Here is a 26,076-nt window from a genome sequence, read left to right on the forward strand (position 1 = left end):
CTCCGCGGTGCCTATAATCTCATCAGAATCCGGAGTGGTGACGAGTGGAAGACAGCCTTCAACACTCGTGACGGCCATTATGAATACCTGGTAATGCCATTTGGGTTGAGTAATGCTCCAGCGGTATTCCAACACTTCGTGAACGAAATTTTTCGTGATGTCCTGTATAAGTACCTCGTTGTTTACTTAGATGATATTCTTATCTTTTCTCAAGACCTTCCATCTCATCGCCTACAAGTCTGTGAAGTTCTCCGACGTCTTCGTGAGAACCGTCTCTACGGGAAGTTATCCAAATGCACCTTCGAAGTTCCCTCTATACCCTTCCTGGGGTATATAATTTCCGGATCGGATCTTCAGATGGACCCGGCAAAATTGGAAGCCATTGCCAATTGGTCCATTCCAAACTCCCTCAAGTCTATCCAGCGATTCCTGGGTTTTGCCAACTATTATAGAAAATTTATTCGAGGATTCTCCACTCTCATCGCTCCTATTACCAACCTGACTCGGAAAGGGGCAGATCATTCCAACTGGTCAGAAGAAGCCTTGGCAGCCTTCCGGAAGATCAAGCTAGCCTTTATGTCTGCTCCAGTGCTGTCACAGCCAGATGTCAACAGGCCGTTCGAGTTGGAGGTAGATGCCTCTAATGTTGGGGTTGGAGCTGTTCTCTCCCAGAAGGGATCTGATGGGAAAGTCCACCCTTGTGGATTCTACTCTCGCAAGTTTCTTCCTGCAGAAGCTAACTACTCCGTGGGAGATCAAGAGTTATTGGCAATCAAACTGGCTCTCGAGGAATGGAGATATCTCCTAGAAGGGGCCAAACATCCGTTTAACATCTTCACGGATCATAAGAACCTGCTATACCTAAAAGCAGCTCAGTGCCTTAACCCTCGCCAGTCCAGGTGGGCTATGTTTTTCTCTCGTTTTAATTTTAGGCTTCATTTCCGCCCAGGTTCACAGAATGTGAAAGCCGACGCATTATCCCGGTCCATGGAATCAGAAGAGGGAACATCTGACTCTGTGCCACATTCCATCCTGAGTCCCGTGGTTTTCGCTACCTCTCAAGTCTCTCCAGCTCCACCTCCGGGTAAGACTTTTGTTTCCCCAGAACTCCGTCCCAAGTTGCTAGCTTGGGCCCACCAATCCAAGTTTACTGGTCATCCTGGTGTCCTGAAGACATTCAAGTTCCTTTCTGCGTCATATTGGTGGCCGAAGATGAAAGTGGACATCCAGGATTTCGTGGCATCCTGTCCTAAATGTGTGCAGCACAAGACTCCTCGTCAGTCTCCAGCAGGTCAGTTGCAACCCTTATCAGTCCCTAGTCGTCCTTGGTCTCATCTATCAATGGACTTTATCACTGATCTTCCACCTTCTCAGGGACATAACACTATTTGGGTTGTAGTGGACAGATTTTCCAAGATGGCTCATTTCGTTCCTCTCCAGGGTCTCCCTTCTGCCCCGAAACTAGCCCAGATCTTCCTACAGGAGATCTTCCGTTTACACGGGTTACCCTCCGAAATAATATCTGATCGGGGGGTACAGTTTGTAGCAAGGTTTTGGAGGGCCCTCTGTTCTGCCATGCAGATAAAATTGAAATTCTCGTCTTCATACCATCCTCAGACGAATGGGCAGACAGAGAGAGTCAATCAGGAACTTGAGACTTTCCTACGGCTATATGTGACATCCTCCCAGGATGATTGGTTTAATCTGCTCCCATGGGCCGAGTTTGCCCATAACTTTCGTTACCACACTGCTACAGACACGACACCATTCTTTGCAGTCTATGGGCAACATCCCCGAGTACCTGAATTTCAAGAACTTCCTCACATAGATGTTCCTGCTGCCACTACTGCTCTGACCCAGTTTTCCTCCATTTGGAAAAGAATTCACGTTTCCCTCAAAAAAGCCTCCTGTCGATACAAGATCTATGCCGACCGTAAGAGACGTGCGGTTCCCCATTTGAAACCGGGGGACAGGGTTTGGTTATCAACCCGCAACCTTCGTCTCAGGGTTCCATCCATGAAGTTCGCACCACGCTTTATTGGTCCTTACCCTATTGAGAGTGTCATCAACCCAGTGGCTTACAAGTTGAAATTACCACCTTCACTTCGTATTCCTAATGCCTTTCACATTTCTCTCCTCAGACCTCTAGTCCTAAACCGCTTTCAGAATACTCTTCCAGCAGGTCCCAAGGTTCGAACTCAGCGGGGCGTGGAATTTGAGATCAACAAGATTCTGGACTCTCGTTGCCGGTATGGACGTCTCCAGTACCTGGTCGATTGGTTCGGTTATGGCCCAGAGGAGAGAAGCTGGGTGTATTCATCTGATGTCCATGCTCCTAGGTTGGTCCGTGTCTTCCACAGCACTCATCCCTCCAAACCACGTGGGTGTTCGGTGCCCACCCCTAAAGGAGGGGGTACTGTCAGGAATCGACTTACCAGGCTGGCATCCGTCCGCCGCTGCGGACTCCGTCCTGGCTCCCTGCGGTCACCTGTCACCTATGCCCCTGCCATGGGTCATCATCTGGATCCTGGGGGACTCCTGAGCCAGCAGGCGTGTGCGCGTCGCGTTCCCGCTAGGCCGCGGCGTGGGCGCCGCCATGACAGTCTCCAAACAAGCTAGTATGCTGCGGCCAATCCGGTGCGTGGCCGCACCCACTTTCCTTTCCTCCATCCAATCCCTGCACACCATGGGGTATATAGGAGGCTACAGTTTCACCTCACAGGCATCCTGGACTTTGTGTCATTCTGACTACCTGCCTGAAAGGATCAGCTCCTGTCTCTCCTGAGTTCCTGCTAAGAACTTATACTCCTGGTGATTCTGCTTGCTCCCGTGGAACTTCAAGGCTCAGCAATACCTGCAACCTGCATTGGGCTTCACACTCATCACAACCTTGTGTGCTTCAGCCTGCAGTTGAAGACTAAACTCCAGGTGTGTTCATTCCTCCACCTGTGACACAGCTTGCTGCTGCCAGTGCCTGATCACCTGCACTGTGAGTTGGTCTCCTGCTAATGCTCAGGTTTGCAATTTCCATCAACTGCCTTAGTTCTTTGTTTTAAAACCCTGCTCTGGTTTCTAAACCAGTATCATTTCATTGACATTCATTCTGCTGTTTTATTTTCCGGATATGATTTCTCAAGTCACCTATCATTCATTGCCATAGACTATTTGTTACCATTTCAAGTATTTTCCATCTGCTATTATTTCTGCTGCATTTCTGTTATTATTTATCTGCTGAATAAATACCATTGCGCTCATGCGCAAGAACGTGATACAACCTCCTCGTCTCTTTCCTCCTACCTCCACTGACCCACTAGCGCCCCCTCCGGGGACACAGACCAAACACAATCTGACACCAAGCAATTGACTGTCCAACAGTCCTTTGCGAGGAAGATGAAATATCACAGCAGTCATCCTACTGCAAAGCGGATAACTGAGGCCTTGGCATCCTGGGTGGTGAGAACCGTGGTTCCGGTATCCATCATTACTGCAGAGCCAACTAGAGACTTGTTGGAGGTACTGTGTCCCCGGTACCAAATACCATCTAGGTTCCATTTCTCTAGGCAGGCGATACCGAAAATGTACACAGACCTCAGAAAAAGAGTCACCAGTGTCCTAAAAAATGCAGCTGTACCCAATGTCCACTTAACCACGGACATGTGGACAAGTGGAGCAGGGCAGGGTCAGGACTATATGACTGTGACAGCCCACTGGGTAGATGTATGGACTCCCGCCGCAAGAACAACAGCGGCGGCACCAGTAGCAGCATCTCGCAAACGCCAACTCTTTCCTAGGCAGGCTACGCTTTGTATCACCGGTTTCCAGAATACGCACACAGCTGAAAACCTCTTACGGCAACTGAGGAAGATCATTGCGGAATGGCTTACCCCAATTGGACTCTCCTGTGGATTTGTGGCATCGGACAACGCCAGCAATATTGTGTGTGCATTAAATATGGGCAAATTCCAGCACGTCCCATGTTTTGCACATACCTTGAATTTGGTGGTGCAGAATTATTTAAAAAACGACAGGGGCGTGCAAGAGATGCTGTCGGTGGCCAGAAGAATTGCGGGACACTTTCGGCGTACAGGCACCACGTACAGAAGACTGGAGCACCACCAAAAACTACTGAACCTGCCCTGCCATCATCTGAAGCAAGAAGTGGTAACGAGGTGGAATTCAACCCTCTATATGCTTCAGAGGTTGGAGGAGCAGCAAAAGGCCATTCAAGCCTATACAATTGAGCACGATATAGGAGGTGGAATGCACCTGTCTCAAGCGCAGTGGAGAATGATTTCAACGTTGTGCAAGGTTCTGATGCCCTTTGAACTTGCCACACGTGAAGTCAGTTCAGACACTGCCAGCCTGAGTCAGGTCATTCCCCTCATCAGGCTTTTGCAGAAGAAGCTGGAGACATTGAAGCAGGAGCTAACACGGAGCGATTCCGCTAGGCATGTGGGACTTGTGGATGGAGCCCTTAATTCGCTTAACAAGGATTCACGGGTGGTCAATCTGTTGAAATCAGAGCACTACATTTTGGCCACCGTGCTCGATCCTAGATTTAAAGCCTACCTTGGATCTCTCTTTCCGGCAGACACAAGTCTGCTGGGGTTGAAAGACCTGCTGGTGAGAAAATTGTCAAGTCAAGCGGAACGCGACCTGTCAACATCTCCTCCTTCACATTCTCCCGCAACTGGGGGTGCGAGGAAAAGGCTCAGAATTCCGAGCCCACCCGCTGGCGGTGATGCAGGGCAGTCTGGAGCGACTGCTGATGCTGACATCTGGTCCGGACTGAAGGACCTGACAACGATTACGGACATGTCGTCTACTGTCACTGCATATGATTCTCTCTCCATTGAAAGAATGGTGGAGGATTATATGAGTGACCGCATCCAAGTAGGCACGTCACACAGTCCATACTTATACTGGCAGGAAAAAGAGGCAATTTGGAGGCCATTGCACAAACTGGCTTTATTCTACCTAAGTTGCCCTCCCACAAGTGTGTACTCCGAAAGAGTGTTTAGTGCCGCCGCTCACCTTGTCAGCAATCGGCGTACGAGGTTACATCCAGAAAATGTGGAGAAGATGATGTTCATTAAAATGAATTATAATCAATTCCTCTGCGGAGACATTGACCAGCAGCAATTTCCTCCACAAAGTACACAGGGAGCTGCGATGGTGGATTCCAGTGGGGATGAATTGATAATCTGTGAGGAGGGGGATGTACACGGTGATATATCGGAGGGTGATGATGAGGTGGACATCTTGCCTCTGTTGAGCCAGTTTGTGCAAGGAGAGATTAATTGCTTCTTTTTTTGGGGGGGTCCAAACCAACCCGTCATATCAGTCACAGTCGTGTGGCAGACCCTGTCACTGAAATGATGGGTTGGTTAAAGTGTGCATGTCCTGTTTTGTTTATACAACATAAGGGTGGGTGGGAGGGCCCAAGGACAATTCCATCTTGCACCTCTTTTTTCTTTTATTTTTCTTTGCGTCATGTGCTGTTTGGGGAGGGTTTTTTGGAAGGGACATCCTGCGTGACACTGCAGTGCCACTCCTAAATGGGCCCGGTGTTTGTGTCGGCCACTAGGGTCGCTAATCTTACTCACACAGCTACCTCATTGCGCCTCTTTTTTTCTTTGCGTCATGTGCTGATTGGGGAGGGTTTTTTGGAAGGGACATCCTGCGTGACACTGCAGTGCCACTCCTAAATGGGCCCGGTGTTTGTGTCGGCCACTAGGGTCGCTAATCTTACTCACACAGCTACCTCATTGCGCCTCTTTTTTTCTTTGCGTCATGTGCTGATTGGGGAGGGTTTTTTGGAAGGGACATCCTGCGTGACACTGCAGTGCCACTCCTAAATGGGCCCGGTGTTTGTGTCGGCCACTAGGGTCGCTAATCTTACTCACACAGCTACCTCATTGCGCCTCTTTTTTTCTTTGCGTCATGTGCTGATTGGGGAGGGTTTTTTGGAAGGGACATCCTGCGTGACACTGCAGTGCCACTCCTAAATGGGCCCGGTGTTTGTGTCGGCCACTAGGGTCGCTAATCTTACTCACACAGCTACCTCATTGCGCCTCTTTTTTTCTTTGCGTCATGTGCTGATTGGGGAGGGTTTTTTGGAAGGGACATCCTGCGTGACACTGCAGTGCCACTCCTAAATGGGCCCGGTGTTTGTGTCGGCCACTAGGGTCGCTAATCTTACTCACACAGCTACCTCATTGCGCCTCTTTTTTTCTTTGCGTCATGTGCTGATTGGGGAGGGTTTTTTGGAAGGGACATCCTGCGTGACACTGCAGTGCCACTCCTAAATGGGCCCGGTGTTTGTGTCGGCCACTAGGGTCGCTAATCTTACTCACACAGTCAGCTACCTCATTGCGCCTCTTTTTTTCTTTGCGTCATGTGCTGATTGGGGAGGGTTTTTTGGAAGGGACATCCTGCGTGACACTGCAGTGCCACTCCTAAATGGGCCCGGTGTTTGTGTCGGCCACTAGGGTCGCTAATCTTACTCACACAGTCAGCTACCTCATTGCGCCTCTTTTTTTCTTTGCGTCATGTGCTGATTGGGGAGGGTTTTTTGGAAGGGACATCCTGCGTGACACTGCAGTGCCACTCCTAAATGGGCCCGGTGTTTGTGTCGGCCACTAGGGTCGCTTATCTTACTCACACAGTCAGCTACCTCATTGCGCCTCTTTTTTTCTTTGCGTCATGTGCTGATTGGGGAGTGTTTTTTGGAAGGGACATCCTGCGTGACACTGCAGTGCCACTCCTAGATGGGCCAGGTGTTTGTGTCGGCCACTAGTGTCGCTTAGCTTAGTCATCCAGCGACCTCGGTGCAAATTTTAGGACTAAAAATAATATTGTGAGGTGTGAGGTATTCAGAATAGACTGAAAATGAGTGGAAATTATGGTTTTTGAGGTTAATAATAATATGGGATCAAAATGACCCCCAAATTCTATGATTTAAGCTGTTTTTTAGGGTTTTTTGAAAAAAACACCCGAATCCAAAACACACCCGAATCCGACAAAAAAAATTCGGTGAGGTTTTGCCAAAACGCGGTCGAACCCAAAACACGTCCGCGGAACCGAACCCAAAACCAAAACACAAAACCCGAAAAATTTCAGGCGCTCATCTCTACTGCGAATGCCACGGCGTGCTGTTTCTTTGTTCTGCGATGCGAACGCATCACGTGCAAAGTTATAAAGCGGCACATCTGTAGATCCATTTTAAACAAAGCATAAAATACATGATTAACTTTTGTGCTTGTTCGTCTAATAGGTTGGGTGACCCGCCGTCGAGCTGCCCGACTGCTGATACGGCAGATGGGTGACCCAGCGGCAGGGGGAGGTGACAGGGGCAGTGAAGTTTCTTCACTCTGCCCATCACCCGGCTCCATAGCAGTGGATGCAAGTATGAATGAGATGGTCCAAATTGGCCTGCATGCACGAGCAACGGGGCATCAACGATGAATGAGCGTGTGGCCGCGCATCGTTCATCGTTGCTGCCTCCACACTGAACGATATGAACAAGTTCTTGTTCATTAATGAACGAGAACGTTCATATCGTTTAGTTCTATCGGCCAGTGTGTAGGGCCCTTAAGTCTATCTCTGAATTAGAGGAACTATTTTCTGTACATTGAGACCATTTCTTGACTTAATTTACAAGTTGTGTTTTCATATACTCTACTTGCCAAATAAATCCACATTGTTTCTGAAGAGATGTAATTTAGGTTGTGTATGGCAAGGTATTTACTATTTTATTAATATTTTCTTTTAAATCCTGTACAGGCTGCAGAGTAAGATACATGGATCAGATGAGAAGGAAATACCATCTTATTAAACATCATGATAAAAGATTAGGGAAAGGTCTGAATCTGAAGAAAGACTACACCAGCCTTCTACTGATCAAGAATCATCGAGATGAAAAGGAGCGACTACATGAAATAACAGCATCAGGCCAGAGGCATCTTCAGATTATGGAAGACAGATCATATTCCTCAATCACTATACCGGCTCTGTTTGATCCTGATGATGATGATGGAATTATTCCCAAGACTGTGGTGTTACAGGGACCAGCTGGGATTGGAAAGACTATGACATCCCAGAAGATCATGCTGGACTGGGCGTCTGGGGATTTGTATAAAGGCAAATTTAATTTTGTGTTTTACATAAGCTGTAGAGAAGTCAACACCATCACTGGTAATATAAGCCTGGCTGGATATCTATCCAGCTATTTTGGAAGGACATGTTCATCTGATTTGTTGCAATCAATTTTCCTTACCTCAGAAGAAATACTTTTCATTATTGATGGTTTGGATGAATTAAAATGGTCATCAATTAATGACACAAAGGTTTGTGATGACCCATTTCAAGAAGTCTCAAAGGAAAATCTTCTAAAAAGTTTGATTAAGAAAACACTGCTCAGTGACAGCTCACTAATCATCACCACAAGACCATTCTCACTGATGAAGCTGGTGGACCTTGCTGAATGTCATCGATATGTGGATATTTTGGGGTTTACAGGGAAAGAACGTGAAGAATATTTCTATCATTTTTTTGAAACCAAAGAAGAAGCAGACCTGGCTTTTAGTACAACTAAAGAAAATGATACTCTGTTCACCATGTGTGCTGTCCCTATAACTTGCTGGATTGTATGTATGGTTATGAAACCACTACTAAAAGAGGAATTATCTGTGATTGATTCCAAGACAGTTACATCCATTTACCTGTTTTACCTAAAGGGTTTAATACAATATCATGGAAGGGACTCTGCCCAGCATATAAGCACATGTATACAGAAGCTGTGTGCTTTGGCCAATGAAGGAGTTTGGGACCAGAGAATTATATTTGAAGAATCAGATCTTGTAAGACATGGGCTCTCTGTGTCAGAGGTGGAGTCTGGGTTTCTGAATGAGAACATCTTCCATAGAGACCTTGACACCCGAACCTGCTACAGCTTCATCCATCTGAGTGTGCAGGAGTTCTTTGCTGCTCTCTACTATGTCCTGGATGATATTTCTGTAAAAGAACATTGCACTGACTTTAGTAAGGTGAAAGACTTACTGGAGGCATCAGAAGATCAGCCACATATAAAATTAACTGTACGATTCTTATTTGGTCTATCAAGCAATAAACAAATTCAGGAGACGCAGAAAACCATTGGTTGTCCCATTTCCTTCAATGAAAAACCTGTCTTGGAGGAATGGCTGAAGAGGAAGTCACCAATCGATCATAAAGAAATACTAATCTGCCTGTACGAGACACAAGATGAGGACTTGGTGGGGAGAATGTTGTCTCACTTTCTTAAAATTGGAATTAATGGTCCTCATAGTCAAAAAGGGAACCTGGAGAACATTGGTTATCGAGCTGTAGCCTACTGCTTGGAGAGAAGTACAGTACAGCATATTGTTCTTATTCAATACTACATAATAGGACCAAAGGCTCGGCGTGTTCTTTCTAAAGCACTTTCTAAGTGTTCCAAGCTTTGGTACGTATTTGACACATTACTAAAAATGTTTTGTTATGGCCTGTAGATGTTCCCGAAGCAAAGGTTTTATGTTACTCAACCTAACTTTGTTGAGGACATAGAGGGAACAGACTAATATTCTGTAGGTCTTTAGGAATATAATTCAATTAAGAGTTTGTAAAATAAAAGGGAATAATATTTCACTAATTCCCAGTTAAATAATTTAAACCTATGTCATGATTTATTAATCTTTAATACAAATTGAGAGAGCCACAGCTCTGTCCAGAGAAAGAGACACTTCTGAATCACACCTGATTTTTGTCAGCAGGGTTGGACTGGACCACAGGTATACAGTGGAAATCCCCAGTGGGCACCATTGCCTGGGAGCCCCATCCCGTTCTCCAGGGGTTAGTAACTTGGTAGAGCAGGATCATGGATGAATGCTGCCTATCAAAGTAGGTTGTCCTGACATACAGTACCCTTGTCCCCCCCCCCCCCCCCCTCTGGTGACTGGCCACATCCCTTAACCTGGGGCCTCTACCACTGCAATTGCCTTCATGTCCCAGTTTGACACTGGTTGTCAATAAGGTGGTAATGCATAGTTTTGCTATTTGTTCTTGTTTTCTCTAGAGGGAATGCTAAATAAATATACAGGGTGATTCAAAAGTCGCAGTACGCCCTTTTGTTTCAAAACTGTGCAGGAAATGAGAAAACTAAATACTCCAGTAAGGTATGGGTGAGGTGAGCTATCTTTTAGGGTATGTACCGAACATAGGCTCCATCTTGAAATCGACCATCTTAAATCTAAGTCAGTTTCTTTAAATGAAAAGGGGGTTGGTGATGCTGAGCGCTCTCCACTTGTTTTGTTACAATCTTCCGTGCAGCCTCTATCCTTCTCTGGTGCTTACGGACTCAGTCAGTTTTGGGGTCGACAGGATGAATCACTGCGGGGGCCAGTTCCATGTCTTGGGGTAATTTGCCTTGTTAGCCGAACATGAGGTAGTACAGCATGAAGCCATGAGCAATGTTCAATGTTGTTGTAGAGATAGGTTAGTTCGGGGAGTGCAGTCAGTCACCCATTCCCCTGTAGGTGATAAGCCATCATTCTAGCTTTTCGGCAGAAGTACTAGGTACAAAGTCCGTTAAATAACTGCGACTCGAAAGGAGGGCCCTGGTCGGTCAAGATGCAGTCTAGAAACCAGTAGGGTCTGGCAAAGTGTTTCAAAAACAGTTCGGCAGTGGTTTTAGCAGTGAGGTCTTTAACTGGAATGGCTACTAGGAATTTGCCGTAATGATCTGTTATTTTGAGGGCATACATGTACCCATTAGTGCTCGGCTCCAGTTTCACATGATCCAGGGCGATAATCTGTAGATGACATTTGCTCTTAATGGAGTGCAGGGGGTCCCTTTGAGTAGCATCGGGATGCTTTTTCATCATACATGGGACACAGTCATGGCACCATCTTTCCACATCTTCTCGCATGCCCACCCAGAAATACTGTGTGCGCAGGATAGCTTCAGTATTTTGAGTGCTGCAGTGTCCAGATTTGTCATGGTAGGCTGTGAGTAAGATGTCGGCTTGTTCCTTAGGGACAATCCCCTGAGTGACTGGCTGGTGAGAACCTGGGTATACAGTGGCACGCACTAGGATACCTCCTTCCAGGTGAATGCATTCTCTGTGGCACAGCAACTTGATTAGCTCCGGGTCAGCTTTGGCCTGTTGGGTCCAGGTCAACTGGCGTTGTTGATGCACCAGGGCCTCGAGTTCTCTCAGCAATGGGCTCTTTTGCTGTATCGCACTCCAGTCGACAGTGGGGGTGTTGAGTCGGGTGTTCTCTGACAGTAGAGTTCCTGTGGCCACTGACTTCTTCCCTTCCTAGAGGCCTTAAACACTGGGGTCTCAATATCCTCCACTGCATCTTTGTCTTCTTCTACGACATCTGCGGTAGGTAATCGTAAAAGGGCATCGGCATTTCCGTTCAACTTCACAGTTTGGTAGGATATGGTGTACCTGAAATTGGCCATTCAAGATACCCATCTTTGTTTAAGAGCTTAGTGGTGGACAAATGTGCCAGCGGGTTATTATCCGTCATTATAAAAAACGACATGGTGGCCAGATAGTGCTTAAATGTTTCGGTAATGGCCCAGATGAGGGCGAGCAACTCCAGCTTGAAGGCACTGTCGTTTTCACAGTTCCGCTCAGTCTTGCGGAGGCCCCCGACTGGCGTATGCAATTACTCTTTCATAATCGTTCTGCATCTGGGAGGGTACAGCTCCTAGCCCCTGGTGGCTGGCATCGGTGTACACCTGAAATTGTTGTTCATAATCAGGATAGGCAAATAAAGGGGCTTCAATCAAGAATGTCTTCAACTGGTGAAAAGGCCGCTGCTGTTCATCTCCCCAGTGCACCAAGGACGACTCCGCTTGTAACCCGACTGGCCACTGAGCAACTCGTGTAAAGGAGCCCCCACTTTAGAAAATTGTTCTATGAAGCATCTATAGTAGCCTACAAATCCCAAGTAACTTCAGACATCTCTGATGGTCTTGGGGACTGGCCAGTCCAGAACGACTCTGATTTTTTCTGGGTCAGGCATCATGCCCTCTGCGCTGACGACATGACCTAGATACTGGACTTTAGGCTTGAGTAGGTGGCATTTGCTTGGCTTAAGTTTCAGGCTGCATTTGGCCAATTGCTCGGACACCTCGTCCAAATGTCACTGATGGTCCTCATAGTTTTATGAGAAGATTATCACATCATCGAGGTACAACAGGACCATCTGTAAATTGCAATATCTGAGGCAGTGTTCCATAATGCGCTGGAAGGTGGCGGGGGCATTACAGAGCCCGAATAACATCCTCTCAAACTTAAATAAGCCCATCGGTGTAGTGAAAGCTGTTTTCTCGTTGTCTTCAGGAACCATTTGAACCTGCAAGTAGCCACTGGTGAGGTCAAGCATGGAGAAGTATGATGTGGTCTTTAGAGCTGTCAGGACTCCTCGATTCGAGGGAGCAGATAGGCATCCTTGTGGGTTGCAGCGTTAAGCTTGAGATAATCTATGCAGAAGCGTAGACTAACATCTTTCTTCTTAATGATCATGATTGGGGTTGCCCATAGGCTAAGGCTTTCACGGATGACTCCAGCCTCTTTCATTTCCACAATCATATTCCTCATAAGATGATACATAGCTGAGGGAAGGGGTCTGTGTCATTCCTTGATAGGAGGGGTAATCCCCATAGGAATGCAGTGATACAATTTGCCAGCTTTTCCAAAGTCAGACGGATGCTGACAGAATGCAGTAGCGTTTCATCGCACAATCTGCAGCACTCCATTCCGTTTGTCGGCGGGGGTGTCAACATCGATGATCTTGATCTCGGCCCACCATGGAGATTCTTTGCAAATCACTTTGATTGCCGTTCCTTGTTGAGCTGAGTTTACACCCTGTCCTACAATGTCTTGGAAGTCGATCCAACTGACTTTCGCCCGAGGGCAATATTTGCAGAGTCTGATGGCATACAAGTGCAGTTTCAAGAGGCAGACGAGTACCCTTCCACGTACCAATTTTGCTAACATCCTCTCTACAGCAAACGGCTGTTGTCCATCCCGCTTACAGGGTTCCACCAGAGCCTCGTTGTCTCTGCCTCCAAGACCAATTAATGTTTTGCACCACACCACTGGTTCAGAGTTTGGTTTCAGTAGAACAGGTTGGCAGTTGGTGATTCGGGCATTTCCAATCTCACCCTATTAACAAACTTCCTTTGACCCTCTAACATTCTGAAGGTCTGTTGCAGGGCCTTTTGCCCCATAAGGGCTATTGTCTTCATCTCCTGCCGGAGACCTTTGACTAGTTCCTCTAGACAATTTCTCAAGATGTTCTTGCCCAGAATGATGGGCGGCAAGTGTGCATTGGGTTCGGTGGTGACAAGGTATCCCTGGTGGGTCATTGCAGCTTTTTCCACTTTCCCAGTAGCCCTGAAAGGCAATGGGTTGTCCATTAATGGCTAGCAGGTGGAGCCATGTAGTGGGTGGGGACACAATGGCATCTTCGTCCCAGCATTGAAGGAATTCCATGAGCCGGATGGTAGAGACTTGATACCACTGATATGTATGTTCAGATGGGGGCACTCTCCAACATACCAGGGCCACCAATTCCATGACAGAGGACCTGTCAGTGGTTCTCATTCCGAGGGTCGGTCCCTCACCTCAGGGTTCCCTCATTTAAAATGTTGTTTGGTAAGTTCTGTTCAATGTGTCCGCTCTGGTGACATCCTCTACAAATTGGCTGACCCTGGGAGTTGAATTGGTCGGTAGACTGTCGGCCTGATTCTCGCGTGACCTCCCAGTGAGTGCGTTTCCTTCTACCACGCTCCTGACGCCATTCCCAGCATCGATTTCTGCCTGGTTCTTTTCCGAGTTCTTCTAGCCTCTGGCTCATCCGAGACAGGCTAAATTTCACCTCCGGCATTTACCAATCCAAGGCTTCAATAGGGTCTGGTCCTGGTGGCGCTTGCACCTGCTGAAGGACTGCTCTAGTTTGAGTGAAGGTGTCTATGTTTTTGTAATGGGGAGATGCTCTGGAGGTTCTCTTTCTCGAGTTTCCCTGATGCCCCGTAGTCTTCAACCCCATCACTGTGGTTCAATCCCAATATTTGTAAGACATTTCTTTAAATTCAGAGAAAGAACTGTCTAGCTGCTGACGTTTCCACATTCAGAACTGTGATCGAATCACTTCTCCTTGTGCTCCTTCAATAAATAGGTTGAATAGTGTTTCATCGGCCTGTCCAAGATCCCTCACATCCAAGGTTTGTACAGCCTTTATGCCTTTCTGTAGGACTAGTGCAAATTCCTGCAGTGATTCACCTGGTCGTTGCATTCTCATGTAAAGGTAACTCCAGCATGGAGTTTTTTAAGTATACAATTTGCAGTCTTTTTCCCTCTATCTTCCCATGCTTTTACTTCCCGCAGTGCAGGACCATTTAATTGCCCCAATCAGGATCTCCAATTTTTCTTCTTCACTGAGTGGATATAAGCAAAACATAGAAAGCATTTTGTTTCTACATTTTTTCCAAGTGCTCTTGCCTTTCATATTTGTGTTTCCTGCATATATCTGTAGCCACGGGGCTCCGAAGCAGTATGGCATGGTGATAGGTGATGCTGATATCCTGATCGGGTTTCTGGGTGATGCAGGTAGTTGTCTCTATCCAGAAAATGACGCAGGAGTTTCTGGATTCAACATCTTGAAACAATCCTGTTCGCGATGCCAAGTGTAATGAATCGGTAATGTGGGTGAAGTGTATTAGTATCTGGAGCTCAGTCGTGCTCGTTGTCAGTTGAATCCACTTCTCAACGATGTCGAGGTCAGTAATTCTTCTTTGGGTCACCTGTATAACTGAGGCAGAAGGACAAGGAGACCCCTGGGAAGACAAAACCCAAACACGGCATACTCAAGGATCACCACACATAAGAATGGTGACAACCATTTATTGAATGGGAAAATACTAGTCACTGCTGTAAATCAATTCTGGTTAGGATCAATTGCATATATATATATATATATATATATATATATATATATATAAAAATTGCAATACTCCAGGTCGAGTAGAGTCTATAACAGCAATCATGTCACGATCCGGGCATCTGGACGCCATTACTTACCCTTCAGATGCCTCCTAAGGCTGGCTCAGCGTTCCAGGACCGGATCCCGCTGTTCCTGAGTTTCCACATGCAGAATGTCAGAGTGGTGATTTCATCAGCCGCGGCCTCCGCTGTGCCCGCGTGGTTAAATGTGCGCTTGTCAGTCTGGCGTCTCCTGTCTCCTGTGGCCGGCGTCGCCATTACTGTTTCAATTCTCACATGGATTACAAACCAAACTTCCCTCCAAGTGTCTGCATGTGTGCAGCCATCTTGGATTTTGTCATCTGATCATTTCCACCAATCTGCTGTCTGTATGGTTGATTTGCATAATTGCCTAGCCAACCCCTTCCTTGCTGCAGGTATAAGTAAGCCGTGCCTGAGCAAGGAAGGCGTCAGTGCTTTGGTTGTCTAACCTAGTTCCAGTTTGTCTCTCTCCTGTGGTTGTCTTCCAGGTTCCTGCTCCTGTCTCCAGACTTCTGCTATAGAGACCCGCACCAGCATTCCATCTGCGGTGTAGCCTGACTCTCCGATCCATTCTGGACTCACCTGTTTCCAGTTACAACAATCACCTGCTTCCAGCCCAGCTTCCAGCAGTGTACAGCTTCTCTTAAAGGGCCGGTGTCCTTTCTGCAGTTTAGCACTCTCCACCGGTATTATTATTTCATCGCTCTCAAGTTCGTTTATTATTTAACTGGTCCCAGCCAGTATCCACTCCGTATCAACAACAGTCTGGTTCCAGCCAGTATCCACAGCAGCCGTTTTATCTTCAGCAGCCCAGCCTTTCCTGGAACACCGGCTGGTACGATCCTGGGTTCTCTCCATTGCTACAGTCAGGCCTGGTAAGGACTTTCCAGCTAGAAGATTATAAGAACTGTCTCACACTACCAGTGCCTGTGGCCCTTGCCTCCCTGTAGTACCCAGGAATTGTATTTATCCTCTGTTGACTTTTATGTTTCCTTTACTGCTGCTGTGTTACATAGTTTGTCATAATAAACATCATTGACTTTTATCCTGGTTGTCGTGGTCACGCCTTCGGGCAGTTATTCTACATGTTACTTACATGTCTAGGGGTCTGATACAACCTCCCAGGTTCCGTTACATCTCAGCCCCTACAACTGAGGCTGCCTCCCATCAGCTCAGGCCCTCTGTTGTGACAGTAAGCACTGACCTAATGAATCCAGCCGGAGACCAGGATCAAGCGACCAGACCGATGCAAGAACTGGCAGCCCGACTTGAACATCAGGAGGCTGCACAGGGCCACATCATCCGCTGTCTCCAGGATCTCTCTACACGGCTGGATGGGATTCAAACGACCCTCCGTGGACCTGGCACATTCGGTGCGTCCACTACAGTGACACCAGCTGTAACCCCACCCACCTTACCCATTTCCAGTCCACATCTTCATCTTCCAACGCCAGCAAAATTTGATGGATCTCCAAGGTTCTGCAGGGGATTTCTCAATCAATGTGAAATCCACTTTGAGCTTCTACCTGGCAATTTCTTCAGTGACCGTACCAAAATTACCTATATCATCTCCCTTCTCAGTGGCTCAGCCCTTGACTGGGCATCACCTTTATGGGAGAAGTCTGATCCCCTGCTATCCTCCTATACTGACTTTGTAGCTACATTCAGGCGCATCTTCGACGAGCCAGGCCGGATAACATCTGCTTCATCTGAGATTCTCCGTTTACGCCAGGGAACACGTACTGTGGGACAATATCTTATACAGTTTAAAATCCTGGCATCCGAACTGGCATGGAACGACGAGGCCCTGTATGCTGCATTCTGGCATGGCTTATCAGAACGCATCAAGGATGAGTTAGCTACCAGAGACTTGCCCTCTAAGTTGGATGAGCTAATTTCTCTTTGCACGAAGGTTGATCTACGTTTCAGAGAGAGAGCAACCGAGCGAGGAAGATCATCTACTCCTAAATCTTCTGCTCCTCCTCCTCGTCAACCATCTCCATCCAAGGATGAGCCTATGCAAATTAGTCGTTCCCGTCTATCTCCCGCTGAGCGCCGAAGACGTCTCTCTGAGTCTCTCTGTCTCTACTGTGCAGCTCCGTCGCACACTATCAATGCCTGTCCCAAACGTCCGGGAAACTCCAGATCCTAGCTCGCCAAGGAGAGGGCCGGCTAGGAGTAATGATCTCCTCTCCATCTCCTCATGACTGTAACCTCCCAGTGTCGCTCCAAATTGCTCAACGTTACAGGAACGTCATTGCCCTCCTTGATTCCGGAGCAGCTGGGAATTTCATAACCGAAGCTTATGTTAAACGGTGGTCCCTACCCACCGAGAGATTGTCCTCGTCCATCTCTTTGACTGCCGTGGATGGCAGCAAGATTTTTGACGCAGTCATTTCCTTAAGGACTCTTCCAGTTCGTCTGAGAGTGGGAGTTCTTCATTCTGAGTATATTTCTTTTTTAGTGATTCCAAGAGCCACACATCCAGTGGTTTTAGGCCTTCCATGGCTCCGTCTCCACAACCCATCAATTGACTGGACGACTACGCAAATACTGGCATGGGGTCCCTCCTGTGCTGAGACTTGTTTAGCCAAAGTTCTTCCTGTTTGTTCTTCCTTCCCCAGGTCATCTGATGTTCCGCCTCCTCCATATCAAGACTTCACGGACGTGTTCAGTAAAGCCTCTGCTGATATCCTTCCTCCTCATAAAGAATGGGACTGCCCAATCGACCTCATTCCAGGGAAGGTTCCACCGCGAGGCCGAACTTATCCGTTGTCTCTGCCTGAGACACACTCCATGGAAGAGTACATCAAAGAGAACCTGGCGAAGGGTTTCATCCGACCATCTTCTTCTCCAGCCGGCGCAGGCTTCTTCTTCGTTAAGAAGAAAGACGGTGGTCTGCGTCCATGCATCGACTACAGAGGTCTGAACGACATTACCGTCAAGAACCGATACCCTTTACCCCTGATTACCGAGCTCTTTGATAGAGTTAGTGGTGCAACCATTTTCACAAAGCTGGACTTGAGGGGTGCCTACAATCTCATCCGAATCCGTGAGGGTGACGAGTGGAAGACCGCCTTTAACACCCGTGACGGACATTATGAGTACCTCGTCATGCCCTTCGGATTGAGCAACGCTCCAGCAGTCTTCCAGCACTTCGTGAATTAGATTTTCAGGGACATCTTGTACCGCCATGTCGTGGTTTATCTAGACGACATCCTCATCTTTGCTAATAATCTCGAAGATCATCGTTTCTGGGTAAAAGAGGTACTTTCCCGTCTCCGTGTCAATCACCTCTATTGTAAATTGGAGAAGTGTGTGTTTGAAGTTAAAACCATTCCGTTTCTAGGTTACATTGTGTCCGGTTCCGGACTAGAGATGGATCCTGAGAAACTCCAAGCAATCCAGAATTGGCTTATACCCTTAAGCCTCAAAGGGGTCCAGAGGTTCTTAGGGTTCGCCAATTATTATAGAAAATTTATACGAGACTTTTCCACCATTGTGGCGCCTATCACTGCATTAACCAAGAAAGGTGCTAATCCGTCCAAGTGGTCCGAGGAAGCTACACAGGCCTTTCACCTTCTGAAGCAACGGTTCATCTCTGCACCAGTTCTGAAACAGCCCGACACCGACTCTCCTTTTATCTTAGAGGTAGATGCCTCCTCCGTTGGAGTAGGAGCAGTGTTATCCCAGAGGGCCAAAGATGGACATCTACATCCTTACAGTTTCTTCTCCCGGAAGTTCTCCCCAGCTGAGTGCAACTATGCCATTGGCGATCAGGAGTTGCTAGCCATCAAGCTCGCTCTGGAGGAGTGGAGATACCTGTTGGAGGGAGCTTCCCACTCAATCACCATACTTACCGACCACAAAAATCTTTTATATCTCAAAGGCGCACAATGTCTGAATCCTCGTCAGGCCAGATGGGCACTTTTCTTCTCCAGGTTTGACTTTAAACTCCAGTTCTGTCCGGGTTCTCAGAATCGTAAGGCCGATGCCCTTTCCCGCTCATGGGAGCAAGAAAATGAGTCCGAGTCTGCAGACAAGCATCCTATTATTAATCCGTTGGCATTCTCCACGGTAGGGATGGACTCTACGCCTCCACCAGGGAAAAGTTTTGTTAAGCCAGTTCTAAGGAAGAAGCTCATGCATTGGGCCCATGCTTCCCGTTTTGCTGGACATACAGGCATTCAGAAAACCCTTGAATTTATTTCTAGGTCCTACTGGTGGCCAACTCTGAAGAAGGACGTTATGGAATTTATTGCCTCCTGCCCAAAGTGTGCCCAACACAAAGTCTCCCGCCAGTCGCCTGCGGGGCAACTGGTTCCATTATCTGTTCCCCGTCGACCTTGGACCCATTTGTCGATGGACTTTGTTTCCGATCTACCTATCTGCAACAAGTTTAATACCATCTGGGTGGTAGTTGACCGGTTCACCAAGATGGCACATTTCATCCCTCTCACAGGTCTTCCGTCAGCTTCCAAGTTGGCTCAAGTGTTTATGCAAGAGATCTTCCGACTTCACGGTCTTCCTGAAGAGATCATCTCGGATCGTGGAGTACAATTTGTAGCCAAATTTTGGCGAAGTTTGTGTCAAGCCCTCCAAGTCAAGTTAAAGTTTTCCACGGCTTACCATCCTCAGACCAATGGTCAAACCGAGAGGGTGAATCAGGACTTGGAGGCCTTCCTCCGTATATATGTGTCTTCCTCTCAAGATGACTGGGTTCAACTCCTTCCTTGGGCCGAGTTCAGCCACAACAATCAATACCATTCCTCATCTTCTTCTACACCATTCTTCATTAATTATGGATTCCACCCTAAAGTCCCAGAATTCCAACCGCTTCCCGCAACTTCTGTTCCAGCAGTGGATGTCACCTTGCGTCAGTTTTCAAATAACTGGAGGAACGTCCGCGCAGCCCTGCTTAAAGCCTCATTCAGGTATAAGAAGTTGGGAAGCGTAGAGCGGTTCCTGCTCTCAAGGTGGGTGATCGTGTGTGGCTGTCCACGAAGAATTTGAGGTTGAGAGTTCCCAGCATGAAATTTGCACCTCGCTACATCGGACCCTTCAAGATTGAACAAGTCATCAATCCTGTTGCCTACAGGTTACAGTTACCATCCTTCTTGAAAATACCCAGGACATTTCATGTTTCTTTGTTGAAACCGCTGATCCTGAATCGGTTTCATTCCGCACTTCCTCCAGCTCCCAAAGTTCAGACTCAACGGGGAGTCGAGTACGAGGTGTCCAAGATTTTGGACTCACGTTTCCGTTACGGTCAGTTACAATACCTCATTAACTGGAAGGGCTATGGTCCTGAAGAACGCTCTTGGACCAATGCCTCAGACGTCCATGCTCCTGCCTTGGTCCAAAATTTCCACGCAAAGTTTCCTTTAAAGCCTAAGAAGTGTCCTGGGGCCACTCCTAAAGGGGGGGGTGCTGTCACGATCCGGGTATCTGGACGCCATTACTTACCCTTCAGATTCCTCCAAAGGCTGGCTCAGTGTTCCAGGACTGGATCCCGCTGTTCCTGAGTTTCCACATGCAGAATGTCAGAGTGGTGATTTCATCAGCCGCGGCCTCCGCTGTGCCCGCGTGGTTAAATGTGCGCTTGTCAGTCTGGCGTCTCCTGCCTCCTGTGGCCGGCGTCGCCATTACTGTTTCAATTCTCACATGGATTACAAACCAAACTTCCCTCCAAGTGTCTGCATGGGTGCAGCCATCTTGGATTTTGTCATCTGATCATTTCCACCAATCTGCTGTCTGTATTGTTGATTTGCATAATTGCCTAGCCAACCCCTTCCTTGCTGCAGGTATAAGTAAGCTGTGCCTGAGCAAGGAAGGCGTCAGTGCTTTGGTTGTCTAACCTAGTTCCAGTTTGTCTCTCTCCTGTGGTTGTCTTCCAGGTTCCTGCTCCTGTCTCCAGACTTCTGCTATAGAGACCCGCACCAGCATTCCATCTGCGGTGTAGCCTGACTCTCCGATCCATTCTGGACTCACCTGTTTCCAGTTACAACAATCACCTGCTTCCAGCCCAGCTTCCAGCAGTGTACAGCTTCTCTTAAAGGGCCGGTGTCCTTTCTGCAGTTTACCACTCTCCACCGGTATTATTATTTCACCGCTCTCAAACTCCAAACTTCATTATCAATCACCTGCTTCCAGCCCAGCTTCCAGCAGTGTACAGCTTCTCTTAAAGGGCCGGTGTCCTTTCTGCAGTTTAGCACTCTCCACCGGTATTATTATTTCACCGCTCTCAAACTCCAAACTTCATTATTATTTCATCGCTCTCAAGTTCGTTTATTATTTAACTGGTTCCAGCCAGTATCCACTCCGTACCAACAACAGTCTGGTTCCAGCCAGTATCCACAGCAGCCGTTTTATCTTCAGCAGCCCAGCCTTTCCTGGAACACCGGCTGGTACGATCCTGGGTTCTCTCCATTGCTACAGTCAGGCCTGGTAAGGACTTTCCAACTAGAAGATTATAAGAACTGTCTCACACTACCAGTGCCTGTGGCCCTTGCCACCCTGTAGTACCCAGGAATTGTATTTATCCTCTGTTGACTTTTATGTTTCCTTTTACTGCTGCTGTGTTACGGAGTTTGTCATAATAAACATCATTGACTTTTATCCTGGTTGTCGTGGTCACGCCTTCGGGCAGTTATTCTACATGTTACTTACATGTCTAGGGGTCTGATACAACCTCCCAGGTTCCGTTACATCTCAGCCCCTACAACTGAGGCTGCCTCCCGTCAGCTCAGGCCCTCAGTTGTGACAAATCACAGTCTACAAACTTGAAATGCACAGAGATGGTTTAGTCAAACAATCACATAAATCATGTGCTAATCAAATGTTGAGATATGATTACCCACTTCGGGTAATTCTAAGGCAAGCTATAACCTGGAACTAAAATGGCACAATATATAAACTGTCCACAGGGTAGAGCTGTACACCAAATAAAAACATTCAGTTCCTGTGCTTGGGCTTCCACCTGTATCAATGTCTCTGATTAGTACAACCTGCACATGAACTGTAAATTCCTGAGATAATATCAACAAACACCAGGTGAGTATTTGTAGGAAGGCGTGCAGGGTGGGTAATTTGAAATAGAGATGTGTCCACATACATCTTTGCTATATCCCACCATGGCATGGTTTTTCATGCCATAGACTCAGAGATTTAACCATGCCTTGTGATTTTTCTAAATTTGCTTCTTTAATATGTTACTATATACATATTCTGTTATGGTAAACAAAAATTTGAAAATCCATCCACTCGCTACTCATGAAAAACAGCTGAGTAAAAAAGCAAAGATATAAGTGCACACATCTGTATAACACAGCAACAATGAATAACCAGTTGTTAAAGGTATTTGTGTACATGGAAAAGGTAGTGTAAGTCAGTTAGTAGATTTATGCGTCTTTATGTTCATAAAGAAACCAGAGGAAATAAAGCTACTCTGCTTTTAAATCAACAGGCAAGTCAGATTTTTGAAGGACGTCCCTGCACGGAGCATAAGTAAGGCACTTTTTTCATGTAACTAATGTTCTGCGCTTGTGACCATTCACATTGGAAGGGATGGTATTACAATTCTCCCGGTGATTCTATGCAGCTTACTGTCATGCAGGCTACTCACTTGCCAGCTAAGGGGTAATGAGTCCAAAGTATTGTAAGACAAGGTGCCACACTCTTTACACAGGGGGTCGCCATCAGGCACAGACCCCACATCTTATCAGCCAGCTGGGGTGGGGATGTGTGAGTGCACCTGCAGTGGTGGTGTACCTGCCTCAATGCTCCACGTCACCACTGCTTCTCCACGGGTGCTAGCTGCCGGGACCCCACTCCCTCTGCTGCTGGTGCTTCAGCACTGGCTGACTGCAGCACAGCAGTGTCTCTTGCTTTGGGCGGCTGGTGGGGAGCTCTGATCTCTCTGTTCCCGGGTGCAGCGGTAGGGGTTTTTCTTGCTCTGCGGCCAGCCACATCACTCCTTCCCTTCTCTATATATGATGTGGTCTCCTCTCTTGCCGCACCACGCTGTGCTCAGCTCCTTCACACCACTCCAGTCTCCAGCTGGCGTGCTCCTCCCCGCTGCTCTCGCGCCATGTCAGCCACCAATCCTTGGCCCTCATTCCGAGTCGTTCGCTCGTTATTTTTCATCGCATCGCAGCGATTTTCCGCTTAGTGCACATGCGCAAAGCCCGCACTGCGACTGCGCCAAGTAAATTTGCTATAAAGATAGTATTTTTACTCACGGCTTTTTCTTCGCTCCGGCGATCGTAATGTGATTGACAGGAAATGGGTGTTACTGGGCGGAAACACGGCGTTTTATGGGCGTGTGGATAAAAACGCTACCGTTTCCGTAAAAAACGCAGGAGTGGCCGGAGAAACGGGGGAGTGTCTGGGCGAACGCTGGGTGTGTTTGTGATGTCAAACCAGGAACGACAAGCACTGAACTGATCGCAGATGCCGAGTAAGTGTGAAGCTACTCTGAAACTGCTAAGTAGTTTGTAATCGCAATATTGCGAATACATCGTTCGCAATTTTAAGATGCTAAGATACACTCCCAGTAGGCGGCGGCTTAGCGTGTGTAACTCTGCTAAAATCGCCTTGCGAGCGATCAACTCGGAATGACCTCCCTTGTCTTTGCAAGGCTTCCCGGTCTGCCCTGGGTCTCAGTGCCCCACAGCTCATCACTCTTTCTGGGCCATTGCTAGGTAAACAGGTAAGGGACTTAACCCTTACAGTGCCTCTTTTAATCAAAGTCTCTTTGGCAGCATTAACTGCAATTAGGAGGGGAATTAGTGTGCAGCAGGGTACCCCAGACATGGGTACCACACATTTACACAGCCTAATGCTATTGCCACCATTTACATAGATGATAAGGGCAAAGGCTTTTATGTAAAGCTATTCCTCACCAAGAAACCATCAGTAACCCATTGCACTGTTGTATCTCACCTATAGATTACAGAGCACATTCATCTATGTGTCAGTGTTGTAAAGGTTATATGATATATTATTTGGGTATATGCTTTAAGCTTTCATTACTTACAGTAAGCATTGTGTCTGTGTTTGTGCAGTTTCAGGGGCTGCAGGTTTCCTGTTACAGAGGACGTAACTCAGGCTGGAGCCAGTTTATCTGGACTATTTGGACAGTGTCAGATGGAGGAACTAGTGTAAGTAGTTATAGTGTGAGACAAGGCAAACAACAAAATCATTCACAGCAGCCCAGTCAATTAAACTAGTGCAGCCCTACATTACATATCGCTGCCTCTGATTACACCCAGGCCCTCATTCCGAGTTGTTCGCTCGTAGATTTTCATCGCATCGCAGTGAGAATTCTCTTAGTGCGCATGCGTAATGATCGCACAGCGCATGCGCCAAGTAACTTTGCTATGAAGATAGTACTTTTACTCACGGCTTTTTCATCGCTCCGGCGATCGCATTGTGATTGACAGGAAATGGGTGTTACTGGGCGGAAACACGGCGTTTATGGGGCGTGTGACTCAAAACGCTACCGTTTCCGGAAAAAACGCAGGCGTGTCTGGAGAAACGGTGGGAGTGCTTGGGCAAATGCTGGGTGTGTTTGTGACGACGAAGGGAGTGTTTCTGACGTCAGCCGGGGCCAAAAAGGACAGAAATGATCGCACAGGCAGAGTAAGTCTGGAGTTACTCAGAAACTGCTACCTCGTTAGTAATCGCAATATTGCGCATACATCGGTCGCACATTTAAGAAGTTTAGATTCACTCCCAGTAGGCGGCGGCTTAGCGTGTGTAACTCTGCTATAATCGCCTTGCGAGCGATCAACTCGGAATGAGGGCCCCAGTGCGGGCTGCTGCAAAATGGGGGAATGGCCTCATGGGAGGGGAGTGGCTTAACAGGAGGGACATGGACTTGCTGCCTTAACCCCCATTTTCAGCATTCTGGGGGTTTGGCAGATGCGGGCTGCCCCTGGGTGCTGCTATGGCTGTATTGCCGGTTCCTACAAGGCATACCCTGCAACAATTTACACATAAAAACCAGTACAAATTAGAAAAGTGGGCATGGCCACGCCCCTTTTCTGTACTTTTCAGTGGAAAAATGGAGTCAAAAATTGGTACAGACCATAGAAAAAAGGTACTGTACCTGTCAAAAAGGTATAGTTGGAGGGTATGACAAGGTGACAGCAGCCAGTAGCTGCACATAATGTTAAAGTGCAGCACCTGGCACCTGTCACTGAGCAGGAGCCAGCATTTTGGTGTCACCCCTTGGCAGGTGACACCAAGGTGCCGGCCGCATCCCCCTTATGATACCACTGGGTGAAACTGTAACTTTGTGAAACCCAGGGGAAAATTCTAAAGGTGCCCAAATAGCTCTTAGAGAACCCAATCTATACACAGTGCTCCACTGGAGTGGTTATACCTAGTACAGATGGGTCCTCCGTTATCTTGACTGTTTCTGCTCGTAGACGGAAGTTTTGTCATGCCTAGGCAATAGCTTTGGTTGCTGAGTTTAATCACGGACAGGTGCGTTAAGGCACGAGCATGCAATACACATCTCCACCACTGGGTGGCTAATGCTTCACTAATCCAGTACTTTAGTTTGAATAGCAGCGGATTGATCCACAGTACAAGCTCTGGCAAATGGTCAGTGATGACTGTAATATTAATATACAGTCCTGTACTGCATAGTGTACATTGTAAAACATACAATGGAAGGGTGCACATAGGTTTCACATAAATCAGGGTAAATCTGCAGGAGCAGCTTTTTCTGCTATATAAAATACACAGCAGTAATGACCACCTGTAGACATACCAGTAAATATAAATTAGTGTTTTCTGACACAACTAACGGTTCGAGCAACACAGTACTGTAGATCGTCGGCTTTAGAGGATCTCTGTTGTACTTTATACAACTCGGTTATTTACTAAGAATTTGTATTCTCAATCACTGCCGACAATAGCCAAACACTGCCGGGAATGAATAGAATTTGTAATTTGTAAAAAAAAAAAAAAAGGAGCTTTCAAATAGACCTGCCTTTTGCTGGCA

General features: G+C 47.3%; 1 protein-coding gene across 1 annotated transcript in view; it reads left to right on the forward strand.

Moving 5' to 3' along the window:
• Positions 1-26,076, forward strand: part of LOC135057157 (NACHT, LRR and PYD domains-containing protein 3-like) — a 277,987-nt gene that overhangs the window by 116,771 nt on the left and 135,140 nt on the right. The window contains exons 4-6 of the mRNA XM_063963056.1: positions 7,277-7,345; positions 7,786-9,484; positions 24,128-24,223. Coding sequence (XP_063819126.1) covers positions 7,277-7,345; positions 7,786-9,484; positions 24,128-24,223 — 1,864 coding nt within the window. The remainder of the gene's footprint in view (positions 1-7,276; positions 7,346-7,785; positions 9,485-24,127; positions 24,224-26,076) is intronic.

This window comes from Pseudophryne corroboree, chromosome 3 (assembly GCF_028390025.1).
Source record: "Pseudophryne corroboree isolate aPseCor3 chromosome 3, aPseCor3.hap2, whole genome shotgun sequence".
In the NCBI taxonomy this organism is placed as follows: Eukaryota; Metazoa; Chordata; class Amphibia; order Anura; family Myobatrachidae; genus Pseudophryne; species Pseudophryne corroboree.